This window comes from Peromyscus leucopus, chromosome 13 (genome assembly GCF_004664715.2).
Source record: "Peromyscus leucopus breed LL Stock chromosome 13, UCI_PerLeu_2.1, whole genome shotgun sequence".
Classification (NCBI taxonomy): domain Eukaryota; kingdom Metazoa; phylum Chordata; class Mammalia; order Rodentia; family Cricetidae; genus Peromyscus; species Peromyscus leucopus.
This window is the reverse complement of record NC_051074.1, coordinates 40,267,635-40,287,402: the sequence shown is the minus strand read 5'-3', so window position 1 is coordinate 40,287,402 and position 19,768 is coordinate 40,267,635. Positions and strand designations below refer to the sequence as shown.

The window sequence follows — 19,768 nt, the reverse complement described above, 5'->3', positions numbered from 1 at the left end:
CTAAATATTTTGTTCAAGTCTCCATAGGAGTTTTTTCCTTTTTAATGGCAGGGATATTTTTCTGGAACAAACTCTTTTGCTTTTGATAGGATACTCCATTGCTGAAGGTTCACTGAATGATAGAGCTGGAAGAGAGTCAAGGGGGCAGCTATGTGTTTTGCTTTCCTATTTTGAGACAAGTTTCACTTTGTAGCCCTGGCTGGCCTGGAACGTGCTCTATAGACCAGGCTGGCCTAGAAGTTTTAGAGATCTGCCTGCCTCTGCCTCCTGAGTGCTGAGATTAAAGATGTGTGCTACTATGCCTAGTGAGTCAACTATTACTTTTTGACATTTATTTTATGTGTACGGGCATTTTGCTTGCATGTATATCTGTGTATCATGCATGCCTGGTGCCCACAGAGGGCAGAAGACGGTGTTAGATTGACTAGAGCTGGGGTTTCAGCCAGTTGTGGGTGCAGGGAATCAAATCTTGCTCTTAACCTCCGAGCCATCTCTCCAGCCCCCAGGTTAACTACTCTTGATACCTTTTTTCTCAGATGAGCAAACCGAGGGTGGGGGGGGGAGCACTTACATAACTAGGGGATGCTTTGGGGCAGAGCAGGTGCTGAATGACCTGCCCGTGCTGCTGCGTTCAGAGATGGAGAACATCTGTTTTGATGGAGAATAATAGAAATGATCTGTTTTTTTCTGTTTGCTTCTCTGTTTATCACTGTTTTAAGAGGCACAGTTGAGTGCTATTGATGATCTGATTGAGTCTATGAGCCTGGTAAAGAAAAGCGAGGAAGAAGACGCCATTGAAGACTTGTTTCCAACCTCCAAAATCCCAAATCCCGAATTTCAGAGATTGTTCCAGGTGAGAGAGGAAAGCTCAGCCAGTTACGTTTCTCTTTTCTTTTTCCTTTCTTTTCCTTTCTCTCCTTTTCCTCTTCCCTCCCTCCCTCCCTCCCTCTTTTTCCTTTTGAGATGACTGGTCTGCCTCTAAAGCCATAGGTCAGGAGTGGTTTGGACACACCATGGAAATAGGAGGGGGGAGATCTTGAGAGCAGACACTTATGGGAACCGCCTCTGAGGCAGTAACACAGAACAGAGTTCTAGAAGAGAAAGAAGGAGCCTGAATTGACGAGGGCACGTTGCAGAGATGTGCTATCAGCCTGACCGTGTGAAGAGCTGTGTGGCCAGTTCTGTCTGTCTGGAGAGAACTCAGGGAAAAGTAGGGAAACCACTTCTAGATGTAGACAGGGATTTTCTCTATAGGACTCTAGTCATCAGGAAATGAGGCCAACAGTTGACAAATGGGAGGGACCTCATGACATTAAACAGCTTTGCACACAGAAGGAAACAGTTAATGGAGCAGAGACAGCCACAGAGTGGGTGGAGAAGTTTGTCAGCGGTACCCAACGAAAGGGCCAGCATCTAGAACGGAGCACTCACCACAAGGTCCGGGGAAGCCCAAGGGGAGTCGGGTAATTAGGAATCCACAAAGCAGGAGGTGAACTCTGAAAGAAATGGACATACTGTGGAGAGGGAAGGGTTGTTGGTGTGTTGAAAGGAGATGCTGGATAGAGGAGCACATGGACTTTCTAGATGAAATTCTAGGTGCAGAATTCTCAGCGGAGGGTTCCCCAGGATTTGCAGGATACTGACTCCTAGGTGATAATCACTATCAACCCCAGAATTTTTTTTTTTTCTTTAGGACGAAAACTTCTATATTGAATTTTCTTCATTGTAGGGAAATAGTTCAGGGAGCAGAAGAAATAATATGCTTTGTGATATGAAATAGTAGTTTGAAATTGCAAGAGCTATTCAGCTCCTTTTTCCCCCTTCAGAATTACTAACACATAAGTTGTTTAAAAGTGGGAACAAGACGGGGGTGGGGGGTCCGCTTAATGACAGAGCATGTCCCTAGCATGTGCAAGAGCTGGGTTCAGCCCATGGCGATAATAAAAATAAAGTGGGCTAGTGAGAGCCTTCTTCCCAGGAGGGAAGCATGAATGGGCTGTCTCACTTCCGATTTCAATGGCATCTTTTTGCTCACCTTCTTGTACTGTTAGAGCCCTTCGTTCTCAACCTGTGAGTCACAGCCCCTTCAGCGGTGTTGACCCTTTCACAGAGGTCGTGACCCTTTCACAGAGGTCGCATATCAGCTATCCTGTTGTGTATCAGGTGTTCACATTACAATTCACAACAGTGGTGAAATTACAGTTATGAAGTAGCAGTGAAAATAATTTTATGATTGGGGGTCACCACAACACGAGGAACTGTATTAAAGGGTCGCAGCAGCGTTGGGAAGGTTGAGAACCACTGTGTTAGATACCGACTTTTTGGGCAGATACAAATGTTGCCAAGGGCTGTGTTGTTCAAATCTTAGATGGTCTTTTAATAGAAGACCCAGAGCCAGATACGAGGGTGGAAGCTGAAAGATCAGAGAAGCAGAGCAGCCAGCCACTAGTTCTTACCTCTACGAAATCCTCAGCCTGAAGAGAATGAGTTTCTGTTTCCTTATGCCTTATATACCTTTCTCTGCCTGGCCATATTACTTCCTGGGATTAAAGGCCTGTGTGCTTCCCAAGCAAAGGCCTGAGATCTCAAGTGCTGGGATTAAAGGTGTGTGCCACCCCTGCCTGACCTCTATGTCTAATCTAGTGGCTGGCTCTGTGCTCTGATCCTCAGGTAAGTTTATTAGGGTACACAGTGTAGCGCCACAGGGCTGACTTAGGCTGAAGGCATCTGTGATGCCCGATTGGCAGTAGCCTGCGTCCAGTCCATTCACTTGGAGAGTGGACAGCCTGCCTCACCCTTGGTCCTCAGCCCACTCTAGGTGCTCCTTTCTGACATCCCCGTCAACAGTGAGTATCCTAAAAAAGAGTGTCCTCCGTCAGTATCTGTTAGACGCTTACTGTATGTCGGACGTGTTTCCTGTGCTTGAAGTTTAGCAGTAAACAAGGGATCTGTTTTCAAGGGGAAGGGCTGGTTACTAAGTATGTGAACTAAGCAGTTGAGACTGTGTTAAATAAGTGCTTGAAAAACAGAGAACTGGGAAAAGTTAGAATATGATTAGGTAATAGTTTGCAAGTGGAGAGGCTGCTTCATATGCAATGTCAGGGAAAGGCTTTCTGGGAGATTAATATTTGAGCAAAGACCAGAATGATAAAAAGGGTCCAGCTCTGCTCAGATCTAGAAGCAGGTAGAAGAGACAGAAGGAGTATTGAGCTGAGGACCCAGAGACAGAAGTGAGCTTGGTTGAGTGAACGCGGAAGAGCTTATCTTTACTGGTTGTGAGTGAGGAGGCAAGGCTGTGTCGTGCAGGCCTTCCCAGGCTGGGGGAAGGAGCTTGTATTAGTCACATCTGTGTCTCCAGGGTACTTGACAGAAACAAGGCAGTGGTGGGGGCGGGATAGGTGGGAAGGTGTCCACTGGCTCAGTTTCAGGGGTTTTCACAGCTGGGAAGGCAGGATGGAGCCGCTCATTCCGTGGTGGTGGCAGCCCATGGCAGAGATGGCTGTCCGTCCACATTGTGGTGGGCAGGGAGCAGCATGCTGGAGGCGGGCTTTGGGTAACCTTCAAAGGCCCACTTCCTGTGACCTACTGCCACCAGCTTATCCCCAACACACACACACACACACACACACACACACACACACACACACACCACACTCGCTCGCTTCAGGACATGAGCTCCTGGGACATTTCAGATTTAAAATGCACCAGAGCTCCTTTTCAGATGACTTTGGGTCCTGGAGAACAGTGCCCGCAGAAGCTGAGGGACCAGTTAGCAGGTGACCGGGCCAGGAGCAGGCAAGAGCGGAGATGTCAGGGGGGCCCCCGAGGGCCACAGTGGAGGCAGGTTCTCGGTTTGCTTTCCCTGGTGGCTTGTGTCGGCTCCGGCTCCATAATGTCATGTCTTTCAGACTCTCTTCTGGGATTGGGAGTGGGCAGCTCCCCTCTAGCCTCTGTCTCATCCGTCACACGACCTCTAAAACCCAAGTAAAAGGGCCAGCACATATGATTAAGGGAGTAGAAGGTGACTGAGAGCAGGCTGTAACCTTCGAGTGTTAGGGAGTTATGTCTTAGGGAACCTTGGTTATTCCCCGAGTGGGTTGTAAGGTGAGGCCCCGAGGAGGTTTACAGACGTCTCGATTCTGTGCTTGAGTCTGTTTTTATGGCTGGCTTTAGATGTGACCATTGTCCTCGGGGCCATCCTATTCTGTCTCTTCTGTTTGGTGTGAGTCTCATAGCCCTTCCAGTTAAAGATGGAGGGTTGCTGCCCAGAAAACAGATCGCATTCCATGTCAGCACCAGCGTCTTAGCCTTGACCCTTCCTCCACAGTGTCTGCTGCACAGAGCCTTGCATCCCCAGGAACGTCTGCCCCCAATTCCGCAGCACATTTTGAATATGCTGGATCCCCCCACTGAGATTCAAGCCAAGGGTGAGATTCCTCTCTCTAAAGTAAAGACCCTTTTCCCTCTGACGGATGCTGACAAGAAAAAGGATCACATGACCGCTCAGGACATTTTCCAAGACAAGTAAGTACTTGTTGTTGGTCTTTGTAGCAGTGTGGGGGGCCGGGGCAAGTCTGGAATTACGGTGCCGCCCAGGGTTTTCTGGAATTACAGAGGGGACAGCGTAGCTTCTTTTGTTTTTAATGATTTATTTAAATTTATTTCACGTGCATTGGTGTGAAGGTGTCAGATCCCCTGGAACTGAGTTACAGACAGTTGTGAGCTGCCATGTGGTTGCTGGGAGAATTTGAAACCCAAAGGTCCTCTGGAAGCAGCAGTATATTGCACAGTGCTCTGTTAAACTAAGTTAGGGGTGCATTCTCTACCAGCTCCTCTGAGCATCTCAGCGCAGCTTTTTAACCCTTGCGTGGAAATACAAAGTTTTCCTACCTGTCCGTTAGAGCCATATCCTTGATGTTCTCCTGGGCTCAACCTTCTGGTTTGAGTAGACTTTGGCATTAACAATAAAGTTTTTGCAAATCATAAATATGCAAATTATACATTTGTGAATACCCGAAGTTGAATTTTCTTCTTTTAAAACAATGTTTATTATATTTTTATTTTTTTCATTTGTGTGTGTGTGTGTGTGGTGTGTGTGTGTGTGTGTGTGTGTGTGTGTGTAGATCAGAGGACAACTTTTGGATGTTGGTCCTTTACTTCCACCACATGGGTCCCAGGATCAAACGGAAGCTGTGTGGTTCGGCTGAGGTCATCCTGCTGGTCCCGAATTGTCCCCTTTCTACAGTAAACAGCTGGGGGTGGGGGGGTGGGGGGCACGGACGGACGGAGATGGGGACAGACGGGGATGGGGACAAGAGCAGGCTGGGCTCAGGAGGTGTCTGTGGTGGGTGGCCAAGTGTCCGTGAGGAGAATAACGACAGCCACGGAGTGCGTCACTGACGTGCCGACTGTGCGCCAGGGAGGCATTTGCAGGTGAAGGAAGGAACTGCATTTCATACGATACGTCAGCCAAGCTTGCAGATGACTAATGAGTGCTTCCCCTCTTCACATTTTGTTCAGAATCTATATTAATTTCCATATAAATAAAAGTAAGCCAGAAGAAATGATTCATCATATAGAATCCTTTGGGTATGTGACATTGACTCTCCAGACTTCACTCAACTGGTTATTGGTGATTTTTTTTTTCTTAAGCCAAAATAATATTTCTTTCTGCTGCATTTTGAGATTTGACACCAGACTGTGATCCCCCCAGCCCCCCCATTTCTTTTATTTTCTTCCCACAGCTGTATCTTCATTGACAAAGTAAGGCTTACTATTTATAAATACTCAGTGGAAAAGGATGAGTAATTTCCAGAAACATTCATTGGTCTCTATAAATCAATGTTTGTTGAATTATTGTACAAGTAGAATAGAAAGCTTTGCATTTTTCATAGCTTCCCAGAGGTAAACAGCCCAAGCTTTGTCAGAATTGGAAGAAAAAAAAAAAAAAAAAAAAAAAAACAACAACTGGATTGATTCTGTTTTATGTACTACCATCGCACCCTGGAGAAGTTTATGGCCATTTTATTCTATCCTGCCTTCTACACAGGAAGCCTATCCCTTAAAAAAAAAAAAAAAAAAAATCCATGTCACCGCCATCTTTCTCTGCCTGAACGCCACTGGAACCAATTCATAGCCGCTCAATGAAGCCTGTGTCCTTCTTCCCGGGGCTCCTTGCTCTAGTCTCACTGCAATCACAGGGCTATTCTCTCCCGGTATTAAACTCCAGTTCGGGATCTTGATTACCTTCTGGTACTGTGGGAAAGAAATGGACCGTTTTCTTCCCTTCCTTTGATTAAAATGTAAATTAGCTGGTTAAAAAACAAACCGCAGAGACCCAGAAGGCACTTGTGCTGTGATATGATCCCTGCCGTGATTACACCTTCAGTTGCGGTCCTCTCACTCACTCACTGCCCCGGAAGCTCGGGTGTGCTCAGTTTCTGGTTCTTTGCTCCTGTGGTAGTGTGCGACACAGACCAGCAATCTGCCCAGGGGCCTGGGAATTAGCTCACGCATACCTGCTTGCCCACGATCCCACTCTCTACCTTTTATTCTCAGAAGCCTGCCTTAGTTTTTAAGAGCTGTAGGAGCAATGAATTTAACATATATTTACTCAGCAGCTCCTCCATTCAAGGAGGGTTCAGTTTCTTTCACATGGATTATAGAACCCTCCATTTCAGTGAAGAGGCTCCAGTTACCCTGAAAGGTTATGCTAAGAGGGACAACAGATCGCCAATACTAAGCTGTGTTCTTGTATTGTATTGTCTGTTCATTGTCCTTGAATCCAGTTTACCCATTTCTAGTAGACAGGTAAGGAACTAAGATGTAGGAGTGATAGTTGTCTACCGAGGAAATTTTGTAGTTTTTTTTAAAAAAAAGTCTTAAGCTAGAATCACTAGTTTTTATACCAGTGATGTCACTTGATAGGCTCTTCCTCTAAATGCAGTCTTGAGCAGGCAAGATGGTTCAGTGGGTAAAGATTCTTTTTTTGTTTGTTTGTTTATTTATTTAATGTTTTTTTTTTTTTTGAGAAAAGACAGAAGTAGGCTGAGAGCTTCTACTTCTTTTTTTTTTCAACAAAAAGATTTTTTTTAATGCCGAATGTCGTTTATTGAAGGAGGCAGGAGGTCTTGAATACAGGCTGACAGCATAATGGGAAAACCCTGGAGGGCAGAAGTTCGATATAGATGTTTTACAATCTTGCATCTAAGCTGTTAACGCCCATTATGCAGGATACATAGACAAGGAACTTCCCTTAAGCATTCAGGAGGGTGAAACCCGGGAGGGAATTAGCATAGGGAGGATATCAAGGTCAAGGTCCGCAAGCAAGGCAACAGTTATCCAAAACGGGGGCCAGGGTCCTACAGGTTCCCCTTTTACTAATAAATGAGCTTCTGACTTAGGTTGCATGGGACGTCAGCAGGTCACCTTACCCATCATGGAGACATCTGCCCAGGCCACACAGGTGCTCTATCTTAGGTTGGTGAGTGCCCCCCAGGAATTACCCGTCTCTGAATACTCATTATCATACAGGCTCAATCATGTGTGATCTGCAGAGTTAATTGCTGCCAAAAATCTCAAAGTGGTGCTGGGCTTGCAATCTGTGTGTTCGACACAGAAAAGACCAACAGAGGTCCTAACCCACCCATAGCCAGTAGGTTAAAGGCAACTGAGCCATTCCCTTCCTTAACGAGCCTTACTGCAAATTGGAGTCCTTGTAAGATGGTATCTCAAAGGCAAATGGAACTTGAGTTAATAAATTTATAACTTTAAAAGCCAATCGAAATATATATAACTATTGAATTAAATTTATCATGCCCAATAGAATGAAAGATTAATTAACTGTGGGTTAAGATTCTTGCTTTGCCAGCCTGGCTCCCTGAAAGTAGATGTAGAAACCAGCTCCACAAAGTGGACCTCTGACCTCCCCACATCATAGCACAGCACATGCCCCTCCCCAGTAATAACTGAAAAAAATTAAAAACATCCTCTCATTTCAAGAGATACCATGGCAACAAAATCCGGTGGGGAAGCACTCTGGACTTGTGGGAGGGAAGACAGTAGTTTAGTCAGTGATGCAGCGTCATTCTGAAAGCACAGCACATCTGAGGAACCGCTCTTCATCTTCAGCCTGTCGGATACCTAGTGCTTGTAGTGGGAACGTCTTTATTTCTAAAGGGGAAGAGCTCTGCGGGCCCATGTGTGGAGTCCCACAGTATACTACATATTGCTTGCATTGTCCGAGAGCATCGCTTCCCTTAATGTGGCCTATGCCTTGAAGTGAAGGTGTCATCTCTTGGTCAGGTGTTGCAGGAGCGTTGGGACATCTGAAGTCCAGCCCTGCATATGTGACACACATTTGACCTTGCTTTCTTTTGGACTCTGGCACAGATCATCTGAGGTCGGCTGTTCTTTTCAAGTTCCATAAGACTTCTCTCCCCATCTGTCCTCAGCAGTCAGCTTCATCTGACTAATGTTCAAGACTGAGGGACTCTGGAGTCAGCCAGTGTGAGTTAGCGCCCGAGCTCTGTGTGACCGTAGGTAGAAGTTGTTTATTCTGTGTCCTCATGAGCGAAATAGGGATGGCATACCCATCTCATAGGGTTGCCATGAGGATTAATTGGATAACTCATGCGTTTAGCTAAATCCAACACAATGCATATCATATCATATAATATCATATCATATCATATCATATCACATCACATCATATAACAGTGTTTTTCACTAAACAGTCTTCTAAAGACCCTCATTGTATCCCTAACACATTATCAATGACAGCAATAGTAATGATGGTAGTGATGATTTCACAGAGAAAGTAGTGGCTGTAGGTAGGTGCTTCCCATTTTATGGACCGTTTAATCTCTGACACGTCTACTTTGCGGTCACCTTTACTTCCTCCTCTCCTGCCCAGTGGACACAGGACTCCACATCCTTCACCCTTCGTTGCTGTAGTCCGAGCTCCCATCTGTTGTCGGATCTGCCACCCTGGTCCACTAGTGATGTCTTCTTTCCTCCGTCCCCCGTCTTCTTCATGTTAACATTCCTTTCATCTAAACAAAATAACCCGTCCAGGCTCCTTCCTCTCATCTACTCGTTCCTAATTACTAATCTAAGCGCTGTCTCTCCCCTCCAGGCCAGGCCTGTTGGAAGAATAGTCCACGCCACTGTTTTCTCAGCTCCTTCTCCTCTCCCCCACGGCCTCTCTGCGGACCCAAAAGACGGAACCGCTTCAGTCCCCTTCAGCCCGCAGTCTTTTCCTTAGTGACTTGTCTCTTTGCAGCATTTGACGTCGTCAACTCTTCTTCTTCTCTTGACTCGCATATCTCCCCCAGGCTTCCAAATGTTTTCTTCTTAATCTTTGGAAACCCTGCCAGATCCCTCCTATGCTTTCTTTCTCTGCCGACCTTCCACATGTCTTGTCCTCAGAACAGCTGCATCTGCTGGACACGGTGTGATGTGGGGTGCCTCCCTCGCTCTGTCGTCTGCTTACATCCTCTGGACACGGTGTGCTGTGGGGTGCCTTTCTCTCTCTCTCTGCTTACATCCTCTGGACATGGTGTGATGTGGGATGCCTTCCTCGCTCTGTCGTCTGCTTACATCCTCTGGCCGTCCTATGAAGTTGCTTGGTTCATGTCCTCTGAAGTCGGAGAAGGCTGGGATTGGAGAAAAGGAACAACCTGCCTGAGAGCTCAGTTGGTAAGGGTTGGAGGAAGGATTTAATAAATGTGTGCAGTCTGAATCCAGAGCTCAGACACTCAGCAAAATAATGCCGTTTTGCCCTCACAACACAGATCCCATACTGTTGACATTTCATGTACAGAACTTCAAAAACCCTGAACTCTGTCTACATCCTATCCATGGGTGGCTCAGTGTCTATATTTATTTCAGATTCAGTGTGTACAGAAATGGCTTCATTGTTTTTTCTCCTGACACGCTTCTTTCTAGTGCCTCTCCATGCTGTCTTCTGTTTCAGAGAACGGCACCTGACATCCTGGGGGTAATCCCTTCTTTAACTTTCCATGTCTGCTTGGTTTACCAAGCTGTTTTACAGTTATCCCAAATCTGCGCCTTTCAGGTCAGGTTAGTATAATGGCTAATGGCATGGACTTTGGAGTCAGATAGATTTGGATCTAAACCCAAGCGTTTCCCCTTCCTGGCATTTGGAATTGGCAGGTTGAGCTGTGTAAACAAATATCTGCATTGGATGAGCTTTCATCTGCTCATCTGTGGAAGATGACGATGACAGCGGAGAATCCCGAGGGCTGCGAACGGTTTAACCAGATCATCGAACTGTGCTTGGCTTAGTGACTGGCCCGTTCGCCCTTGCTAGTTTTTCACACCAGCCTTGCCCATGCACACCCGTGCCTTGTGCTTCAGCCTGCCTCCTGAGATAGCTAATTGCCTTCTTCCAAACTCTCCCCCCTCAGCGAGTTTCTTGTCTCTTTTTCAACATTTCTGGTTTACTGTAAGAGGTGTTGTGAAAAATATGAAGAAGAGATGGATAGAGTAAGGTATTTAGGAAGGTCTCCAAACTTCCCAGCTGGCTAAGAACCATGATCTAGGACCCTTCATGTGTTCAACTGTTCAGAAGCTGTCTACCTTTTTGATTTTTTTTTTTTTGGTTTTTCGAGACAGGGTTTCTCTGTGTAGTTTTGGTGCCTGTCGTGGATCTTGCTCTGTAGACCAGGCTGACCTCGAACTCACAGAGATCTGCTTGCCTCTGCCTCCTGCATGCTGGAATTAAAGACGTGCGCCACCACCGCCGGCTAGATTTTTTTTTTTTTAAATAAAATAATTAATTTATGTGTATGGGTGTTTTGCCTGCATATGTGTCTGTGCACTGTGTGCATGTAGTGCCCAGAGGCCAGAAGAAGGTGTTGGATCCCCTAGAACTGGAGTTACAGACAGTTGTGAGCCCCATGTAGGTGTGGGAATTGAACCTGGGTCCTCTGGAAGAGCAGCCAGTGCTTTAAACTGCAGAGCCATCTCTCCAGCCCCTCTTTGAGATCTTTTTAAAATTTCATTACACAGGCAAGATTGATTTCATCAGTGGCCATTGGTGAGCAGTTTAACCTCCCCACCCCCAGAGTGGGTGGAGTAGAAATTCTTAACTTTCTAAGGTCACCTTAATCTTTTTAGTGATCTCTCCTGATTACCTTTTTCTAAGTTACCCAGCGGCTGCCAGCTGATTAGATTGAGGTTTAAAATTTTTTTTTTTTTATTACATTGTGCGTGGGGGCGGGTATGGGGAGTATGCCTGCACTGTGGCACACGTGTGGCAGTCTGAGGACAACCTGTGGAGTTGATTCTCTCTTTCTACCGCCTGGGTCCTGGAGCTTGAACTCAGGCCTGGTGGCAGGTGCCTTTATCCCCTGAGCCGTCTCCCTAGCCAAAGAGTCGGACCACATCACTGCTACTTAAAATTCTTTAATGCTATGATTCTTAATCCCACTCTCCATGTGATAGACTCATTTCCCTAGAAGAATACCCTTACACCCCATACTTTGAATATGATTTCAGTAGTTATGATTCTTCTTTTTGTTGTTCGTTTTTTTTGAGACAGGGTTTCTCTCTGTAGCCTGGCTGTCCTGGGACTCACTCTGTAGACCAGGCTGGCCTTGAACTCAGAGGTCCACCTGCTTCTACCTCCCAAGTGCTGGGATTAAAGGCATGCGCCACCACCACCACCACCACCACCACCACCACTGCCCGGCTTAGTTCTGATTCCTAAACTGCAGATTAGTCTCAGGCACCTCCTCCTACTTGCCAGATGATCAGACCTTTACACAAATGAGAAAGCCTAGCAGTCAGACCGAAGTCTACACCATCCAGCTACCTTGAAAAAACTGTTGCTTTCCTGACCCTCACCCCTCTGACTGGGGGTTGACCCCCTGGGCCTCACGCGTGTGCTCTGTCGGTGAATTCACCCCCAGCCCTCCTTACACTTATATTCTCTCTAGCCCCAACTCTTACTGCTTCCCGGCTGCATCCCGCGCTCCAGCGAATACAGCCACTGGCCAAATGGGATATGTTACTTAGCGCGGTAGTTTGTCTGTTCACGCATTTATCTTCCTTAAATGTGTCTGAACTTGTTGGAAGTATTGATAGCGTATTAATGTTTGCAAATTTAGGATTTAGAACCTAGCTCAGTGGCTGACACATACATGTTCCTTATACATTTTGCTGCTACTTAACAAATGTTTATATATTCCTGAAAGTAAGTGAAAAAGAGAAAAGCAAATGACTAACGTCCATCATCCAAATGCAGCACTGATAAGGTCCGTGTCTCCATGCGGCTGCATGGGTATTTCCTGCTTTCTAGGACTTTCTAGATAATCTGGAGATTCTGTCATTGTCCTTTCCCACTTCACATAGATGTTGTGAGTACTAAATGAAAGATTTGTAATACTACTATTAATTATTGACCTTGAAACTGTGAATCATATTAAAATTTTACTATGTACTTATTTCTGGGGCTGTTTTTACCTGCTGGATACAGGGAATATGATACATATACTCTATACTTTTATCCTTCCTTTACTCACATCTTATTTTAGAGGGTTTAAGAAACTTTCATGTGATTTAACTTTGTAGCTCCACAGGCCTTAGCGTGACACATTGTATGTATAACACTTCTTTTTAAAGAAAGATTTGTATTTATTTTTATTGTTTGAAAGTTTTGAGTTTCATACAGCACATTCTGATCATATTCAGCCCCCTTCCCCAACTCTTCTCAGATCTACCCTCATTCCCTGCCCACCCAAATTTGTGACTTAAAAAAAAGTCTTAAAAAAAAGGCCAACATTATCCAACGTTGTTGGATATGTGCTCTTCCACTGGAGAGTGCCCCGCTCACCCGGGGCTTCACTCTCAGAGAAGAAAGAGAAGACCGTCTCGTCTTGGCTCAGCAGCTGACAGTTGCCATCCACTCCATAGCTGGGATGGGGTGTGTGTGTGCCAGCTCCTCTCTCTGTGCTGGGACTGTGCTCTGGCTTGAGCTTGCATAGGTTTGTGTATGTTGTTCATATGTGCAGCTGCCCTGATGTGTCCAGAAGACGTTGCCTGATAGTGTCACGAGCCACATCTGGCTCTTACATTCTTTCTGCTCCGTCTTCCCCAATGTTCCCTGAGCCTTGGGGTGGGGGTGCTGTACGTGTGTTCCCTTGGGAGCTGAGCATTCTGTCGTCTCTTGTTCTCCGCTCTGGCCAGTTGTGGGCCTGCGTCAATCACCATCTCCTGCAAACACAAGTGTAGAAGAGGTAGAGAGAGGCATCGATCTGATGCAGAAAGGGGTGTGGAAATCCAGGCAGGATATGTGGTCTTTAGGCAGGTCCAGATTGGCTTGTTTGTTTATTCATTCCTTTTTATGACTGTTTGCCTGCTTGTGTTTATGTACCAAGTGTGTTCCTGTGTCTGTGGAGGTCCAAAGGGGGGTGTCAGATCCCTTGGAAACTAGAATTAGAGACAATGGTGAGCTGTCACGTGGGTGCTGGGAACCAAACCTGTGTCTTTGCAACAACAGCAAACATCTCTCAGTGATGCTTCTTCATATTATAAACGTTAATTGTATTTGGGGAGGAGAATAGCTGCTGTACTAAAGGTATTTTCCATTGCAGTGCTTTCCTTAGGAGCAAAGTGAAACGCAGCCTAGTGGTAAGTCAGTAAACTCTAAAATCTAGGTGGTATCCTAGAATCAAGTCATATGAACACGTCGAGAAGGTGTGAGGGGCTGAGACTGGGGCTGGCGAGATGGCTCCGCCGAGAAAAGCATTTGTTGTGCAAGCCTGTCGACCTGAGCATCCACAGTGGGGGAGAACCAGCTGCCTCATGTTGTCTGTCCTCTGACCTGTGGCATGTGGATGTCTGCACGCATGCACGCATGCACACATGCACATTAATAATAGTAAGAAATAAGCTAAGTCTACAAAACACTAAAGCTGGAAGCCAGGTGTATTTTGTCCCAGATCTTCACCTGCGCTCTGTTCTTGTCTCTCAGGAAGAGCTGGCACAGGCTAACTACAGCGGCTGGCTGTGACTTGTTTTCACACACTGTCGGTCGGAATTAGTCTTCCTTGGTCGGTGTACTTCTCCTCCACATCTGCCGTTGGCCTATGTGCACTTTTACACTTCTTGAGAGGGAAGAGCCTCAATGGCTTCGCCCCTTAACGCTTCCTGGCCTTTGTCTCTTTGTCTTCTCACCTCTGCTTCTCCAAGGGAAAAGGTCAGTGAATAGGAAGTTTAGGTCACGCTCAGTTATGACCATGCTGATTGCTCTGTGCATGCCTGTCAGGAGACGGCTCTTTATTCATCCAGTTTCTGCCTTTCTAATTTTCTCTTCATTTTTTAAGACTCATTGTCTGAAGGTGGGGATTTGAACAAAAAGCCAATACATTTTGAAATAATAGTGCTGAAAATCTTTAATAGATGGAAGGGTGCCTGGCATACACAAGACTGAGTTTGGTTCCCAGCACTACCCACACTGCCCAACCTCACCAAAGGAGAGGAAGTCCATAAGAGAGTTTCACTATTCCCACTACAATTAAAGAAGAAAAAGAGCAAGGTGAAGTGATGTGTGTGTTCATTAGCTCCAGTTAGTCATACCACAATAATGTTTTTTTTTTGTTTTTTTTTTGATTTCTTTTAGCTTTGCCTTTTCTAATTGGTAGTCCAGCTGCCTTGACTCACAGAATACTGCCTCTAGTGCTATTAAAGCTGCCAAAACAATAATGTTATTTTGAAACGTTATTTTTGACATATATAGTTTGTCAACTAAAATAGATTATTAATTGGTGTATACATGTGTGTACATATGTATGCATGTTTGTGTATATATGCACATGTATGTGTAGAAGCCAGTGAACAACCTTGGTTGTCATTTCTCTGGCAACATCCACATTTTTTTTTTTTCAAGACAGGGTTTCTCTGTGTAGCCTTGGCTGTCCTGGAACTCACTTGGTAGCCCAGGCTGGCCTCGAACTCACAGAGATCCGCCTGGCTCTGCCTCCCGAGTGCTGGGATTAAAGGTGTGCGCCACCACCGCCCAGCGCAACATCCACATTTTAAAAAATTTTCCTGAGACAAGATCTCTCACTGGCCTGAAACTCACCAAGTCAGTTAAGCTGTCCCCAAGGATCCACCTGTCTCTGCCTCCCAAACACTAGAACTACAGTGCACTACTGTGACACACACACACACACACACACACACACACACGCACACGCACACGCACACGCACACGCACACTCACACGCACACGAGTGTGCACACATACATGTACACACACATACGAGTGTGCACACATACATGTACACACACACACACACGAGTGCACACATACATGTACATACACACACACACACACACACACACACACACACACACACACACACACACCATGGGTTCTGGGAATTGAACCCAGGTCTTTCTGCTTGCAAGGCACTTTACTGACTGATCCATCTCCCCAGCCCTAACTCGGACATAGTTACAAACTTATTAGTTACTGATTTCAGTTGTTTCTGGATGGCTGCCCTTAGCCGACACTTACTATTTCTCCAAGAGAAAATTCTTCATATCTTTGTGTTTCATCGTGTGGGGAGATGATGAACAGGGTCTTTGGGTTGGATTTCATTTTCTCCTATGATTACCTTAGCATCCTCGTGACTTTGAGAGCAGCGCGTTATTAAAGCCTGTATGTTACTTGAGGCAGATGTTTGAAGCCTTTCTTGGCTCCATCTTTCCCTTGGCACACAGATGTTGTTGGACTTTGCTAGCACTGTGCCCAAAAAGAATCAGGGCTGTAAGAAAGCAAATTAAAGGGTGTGCTTTAAAAAAAAAAAAATAAAAAATCTAAGACTTAAAGAAGAAGTTTTTGCCTATTTAACTTGTGATTGTCTAAGGTTTTGACACATTTAATTAGAAGCTTATAGAGATCTTACATCGGTTAGTACAGTGGAGAGGGTGGGTTTTCAGACACAAAGTTCTGTGCACACAAAAAGCTATGGCTGTGCATTCTGAGATGGGGTCCAGGAGGCTAGCTGACAGGCAGATGGATTTCCTGGTTACTGTTCAGCTCCCGTACCTGTGCTTGCCATTTCGACCTCTGCATGTGCCCCATGATGCAGCAGCTGCTGACTTCTGTACCGCTGTGAAACAAAGCCCACGTGGGCACCTCCGAGGTCTCCTGTCAGGGCCCAGGCCTGGGAGAAGGAGCCCTGCTGTTCAGATAGACTGTCTGAATGTTGTGCTTGTTTACGTTAGGTGCTTGGAAAACAACTTTATACTTTCCACATAAAATATCGTAGGCACTGTATTATAGTAGGATATTATTTTAAGGTGTGTTACTTTTGTTTAATGTTGCATTTGTTTAACTCTGTGAAGCTGTGTTACTGTGCCTGTCTAAACCTGATGGTTTAATAAAGAACTGAATGGCCAATAGCAAGGCAGGAGAAAGGATAGGCGGGGCTGGCAGGCAGAGAAAATATGTAGAAGGAGAAATCTGGGTGGAGAGAGAAGAAAAGAGAAGAGATGGAGGAGATCTAGGAGCCAGAGAAGGAGGAGGACTCCAGGGGCCAGCCACCCAGCTACACAGCAAGCCACGGAGTAAGAAACAAAGAAAGGTAGACAGGAATAGAAAATGAAAAGCCCAGAGGCAAAAGATAGATGGAATAATTTAAAGTTAAGAAAAGCTGGCAAGAAACTAAGCCAAGCTAAGGCTGGGCATTCATAATTAAGAATAAGCCTCTGTGTGTGATTTTTTTTTTTTTTTTTTTTTTTTTGGGAGCTGGGTGGTGGGCCCCACAAAAGAGCAAAACCAAACTACTGCACTGTATTTTTGTTTTGTTTTATTTTGCTATATGGGGGAAAACTTATCCGTTTCTTTCCTTTCTAGTCACGAAGAAGGGCCTGCTGCTAAAAAATGTAAGACTGAGAAAGAAGAAATTCACATCAGTGTCTCCAGCCTGGCTGAAGGGAATGTCACCAAGGTAAACTGAGCTTTCCAGTGTCCCTCCCTCCCCCTGCAGGAAGGCCAAGGCTTGGGCTTGATGAGCCTGCTGACATACCACTGCTCTGGTCCTCTCTGCATATGAACCGTATACACCCACCCCATGTTCTTCCTTTCTTCCTGGAAGTAGTTAATAATAGTGAATGACATACAGCACTGTCTGTCCGATCATAGTAAACAGAGCTCTCTCTGAATGAGATGTCGATCACAGAGTGCCTCAGTGGTAGCACTCTGGCACAGATTTTCTTACTGGCTTCATTTTGCAGTTTTCCACTTAGTAAATATGACAGGAATAAGGAAGAGATGGTTAATGATCTTGGCTCTTATCCCCTAAATACATAAAACTGAAGTTAGTGTCCTGTTTCCAAACATCAGAGGCTGGAGAGCTGGCTCTGAGGGTTAAGAATACCCACATTTCTTTTTTTTTTTTTGTTTTTGTTTTTTTGGTTTTTTGAGACAGGGTTTCTCTGTGTCGCTTTGCGCCTTTCCTGGAACTTGCTTTGGAGACCAGGCTGGCCTCGAACTCACAGAGATCTGCCTGCCTCTGCCTCCCGAGTGCTGGGATTAAAGGCGTGCACCACCACCACCCGGCCCCACATTTCTGTTCCTAATACTCACATGGGATGGCTCATAACCCCTGTATCTCCAGCTCCAGGGAGCCCAAACCCTCTGACCTTCACTGGCACCTGCACTCGTGTGCACAGACCCACATACAGATGCATACATGTGATTTAAAAATAATAAAAACAAGCCTAACAAACCCCACAGAAATACTCTCCTAAAACAGAATTTTCGAGGTTAGGACTTTGCAAATCAAATTCCCTTTGATACTGAGAGCTTCGTTTGATGAGAAGGTTTTTGGAACTTGGAGTGCGTTACCTTCATAGATGCAGCCTTGTTTTGAGTCGACAGATCTTAGCATTCCCCCAGTTAGCAAAGTCAAACAGAAAGGTGCCAGAAAAATCAGATGTCTGAACAGTGGTTTGGACTTGGTGGGAATCTTTTGTAGTATTAAGAAGTCATGATCTCATGCTCTGAGCACTTTCCTACATACTATTCCAAGCAAAGTGGAAATAATACATTTTCTTGTAAGGTTTACAGGAACTTTTTCCCCAGCATTCACAGGAACCCCTTGTTTTCTCTTCTTGGAGCTAAGTGCTACAGAGGCCTCGTTAGGGTTGAGATTAATGCAGACAGAGGCATGATCAGAAAGTGTCATACAGAGGGAGAGAGAGTTGCACTGCAGTACATCTGTACATATGATCTGGTTTTTTTTAAAGATATGTTCAGTATGGACATATTTATGTATTCTACTAAAACTTCAATGTCAAAGGGTCAGTAGTAGCTCCCCTTGCCCCCCCCCCCAGTAGTTGAGTGAATCAATCATTTGGCTGTTGTTTCTCATGTCATCATTATGGGAAAATTATTTAGCACGACCTCACGTGACAACACCCTCCCTTTCCTAATTGGTTATCAGAATGTGCAGGTGGTCTTTAGCACGTAAAGCCTTCAATGGGCTGGCTAGTGGCATGGATTATAATACTCCTGGCCTCTCTGGAGATAAGTCACTTGAACAAAGAAAGTCAAGTGAAAATAGACAAGGTAGCTGTGTGACTGCTTGAATTTTCTGGCTTTTTTTAAACATTGATTTTTTTTTTTGGTATGTGTACATATTTGCATGCATGCACACGTGCATGCCACAGTGTTAATGTAGAAAATAAGACAACTTGCAGGAGTTGGTTTTCTCTTTCTATCATGTGGATCCTGGGGATTGAACTCAAGGCATCAGGCTTGGCAGCAAAGCACCTTTACCTAATGAGCCATTTTGCACACCCCTGAATCTTGTAGCTTCTAACAGAACCCTGGAAATGATGTCATGATGACAGAAAGGCCTCCTTTTTTGTTTTTAAGAGCTCACTTACTACATTAAGTCAACTGTCTTACCTGAGGTGTGGTGGTTAGTTCTAACTGTCAGCTTGACATAATTAGAATCGTCTGGGAATTGAGTCGCAGAGAAGTTGTCTAGATGAGGTTGACCTGTGGCCGTCTGTGGGGAAGTATCCTGCTTACTCGGAGGTGGGAAGACCTGCCCGCAGTAGGCGGCACCATTTCCTAGGAAGGGGATTCTGAACTTGATAGGTTGGAGAGAGCCAGCTGAGCACTACTGTGCATCCATCCACTGCTCTCTCTTCCTGGTTATGGAAGTGCTATGACCAGACTCCCTCAGGTTCTCCCCCTGTGACTTCCCTGATGTGATGGACTGTAACCTGGAACCTGAGTAAAGTCAACACTTCCTCCCGGAAGTTGTCCTTGTCGGGGTGTTTGATCACCGCAACCGGAGCGAAACTAAGATGTGGGATATTGCCAGAAATGAGAAGTGACCTGCGGGTGTGTTGTCTCTGGGTCTGCTCTAGGTCGGAAGTGTGAATCCTGTTGAAAACTTCCGTGTTCTAGTGAGACAGAAGATTGCCAGCTTTGAGGAAGGTAAGTGGCATGCCGCTCACCTGGTGTCCAAGAGAAAGTGGTTTCAAGTCTGCATTAGGAGCGCTGGTGTCTCCTTGCAGTGTTTTCTCAGCACCCATCTTCTCTGACAGATCTGTGCTGCTTGACAGGGCTTCCTGAGTTGGCATTATGAGCACACTGGGGTCGGAGGCTGGGGTGGTCAGCACAGCACAGATCCGCCCAAGCAAAGATGGAACTGTGGTGCCGGGCTCAGAACCGTGGGACTTTTATTTCCACCTTAAGTTCTTGGTGTCTGTAGTG

General features: G+C 45.6%; 1 protein-coding gene across 2 annotated transcripts in view; it reads left to right on the top strand.

The window, feature by feature from the left end:
• Xrcc5 (X-ray repair cross complementing 5) overlaps positions 1–19,664 on the top strand; it is a 58,759-nt gene extending 39,095 nt beyond the window's left edge. Inside the window, exons 13-16 of one of the 2 annotated variants that reach the window (XM_028870090.2) lie at positions 720–853; positions 4,328–4,524; positions 16,892–16,985; positions 19,420–19,664. In XM_028870090.2, the coding sequence (XP_028725923.2) occupies positions 720–853; positions 4,328–4,524; positions 16,892–16,985; positions 19,420–19,596 (602 nt within the window). In that variant the 3' untranslated portion in view covers positions 19,597–19,664. Of the gene's footprint in view, positions 1–719; positions 854–4,327; positions 4,525–8,391; positions 8,650–16,891; positions 16,986–19,419 lie in introns of those variants that run through there. The other variant, XM_037210298.1, reaches the window with a different exon arrangement.
• Positions 19,665–19,768: the final 104 nt, after the last annotated feature.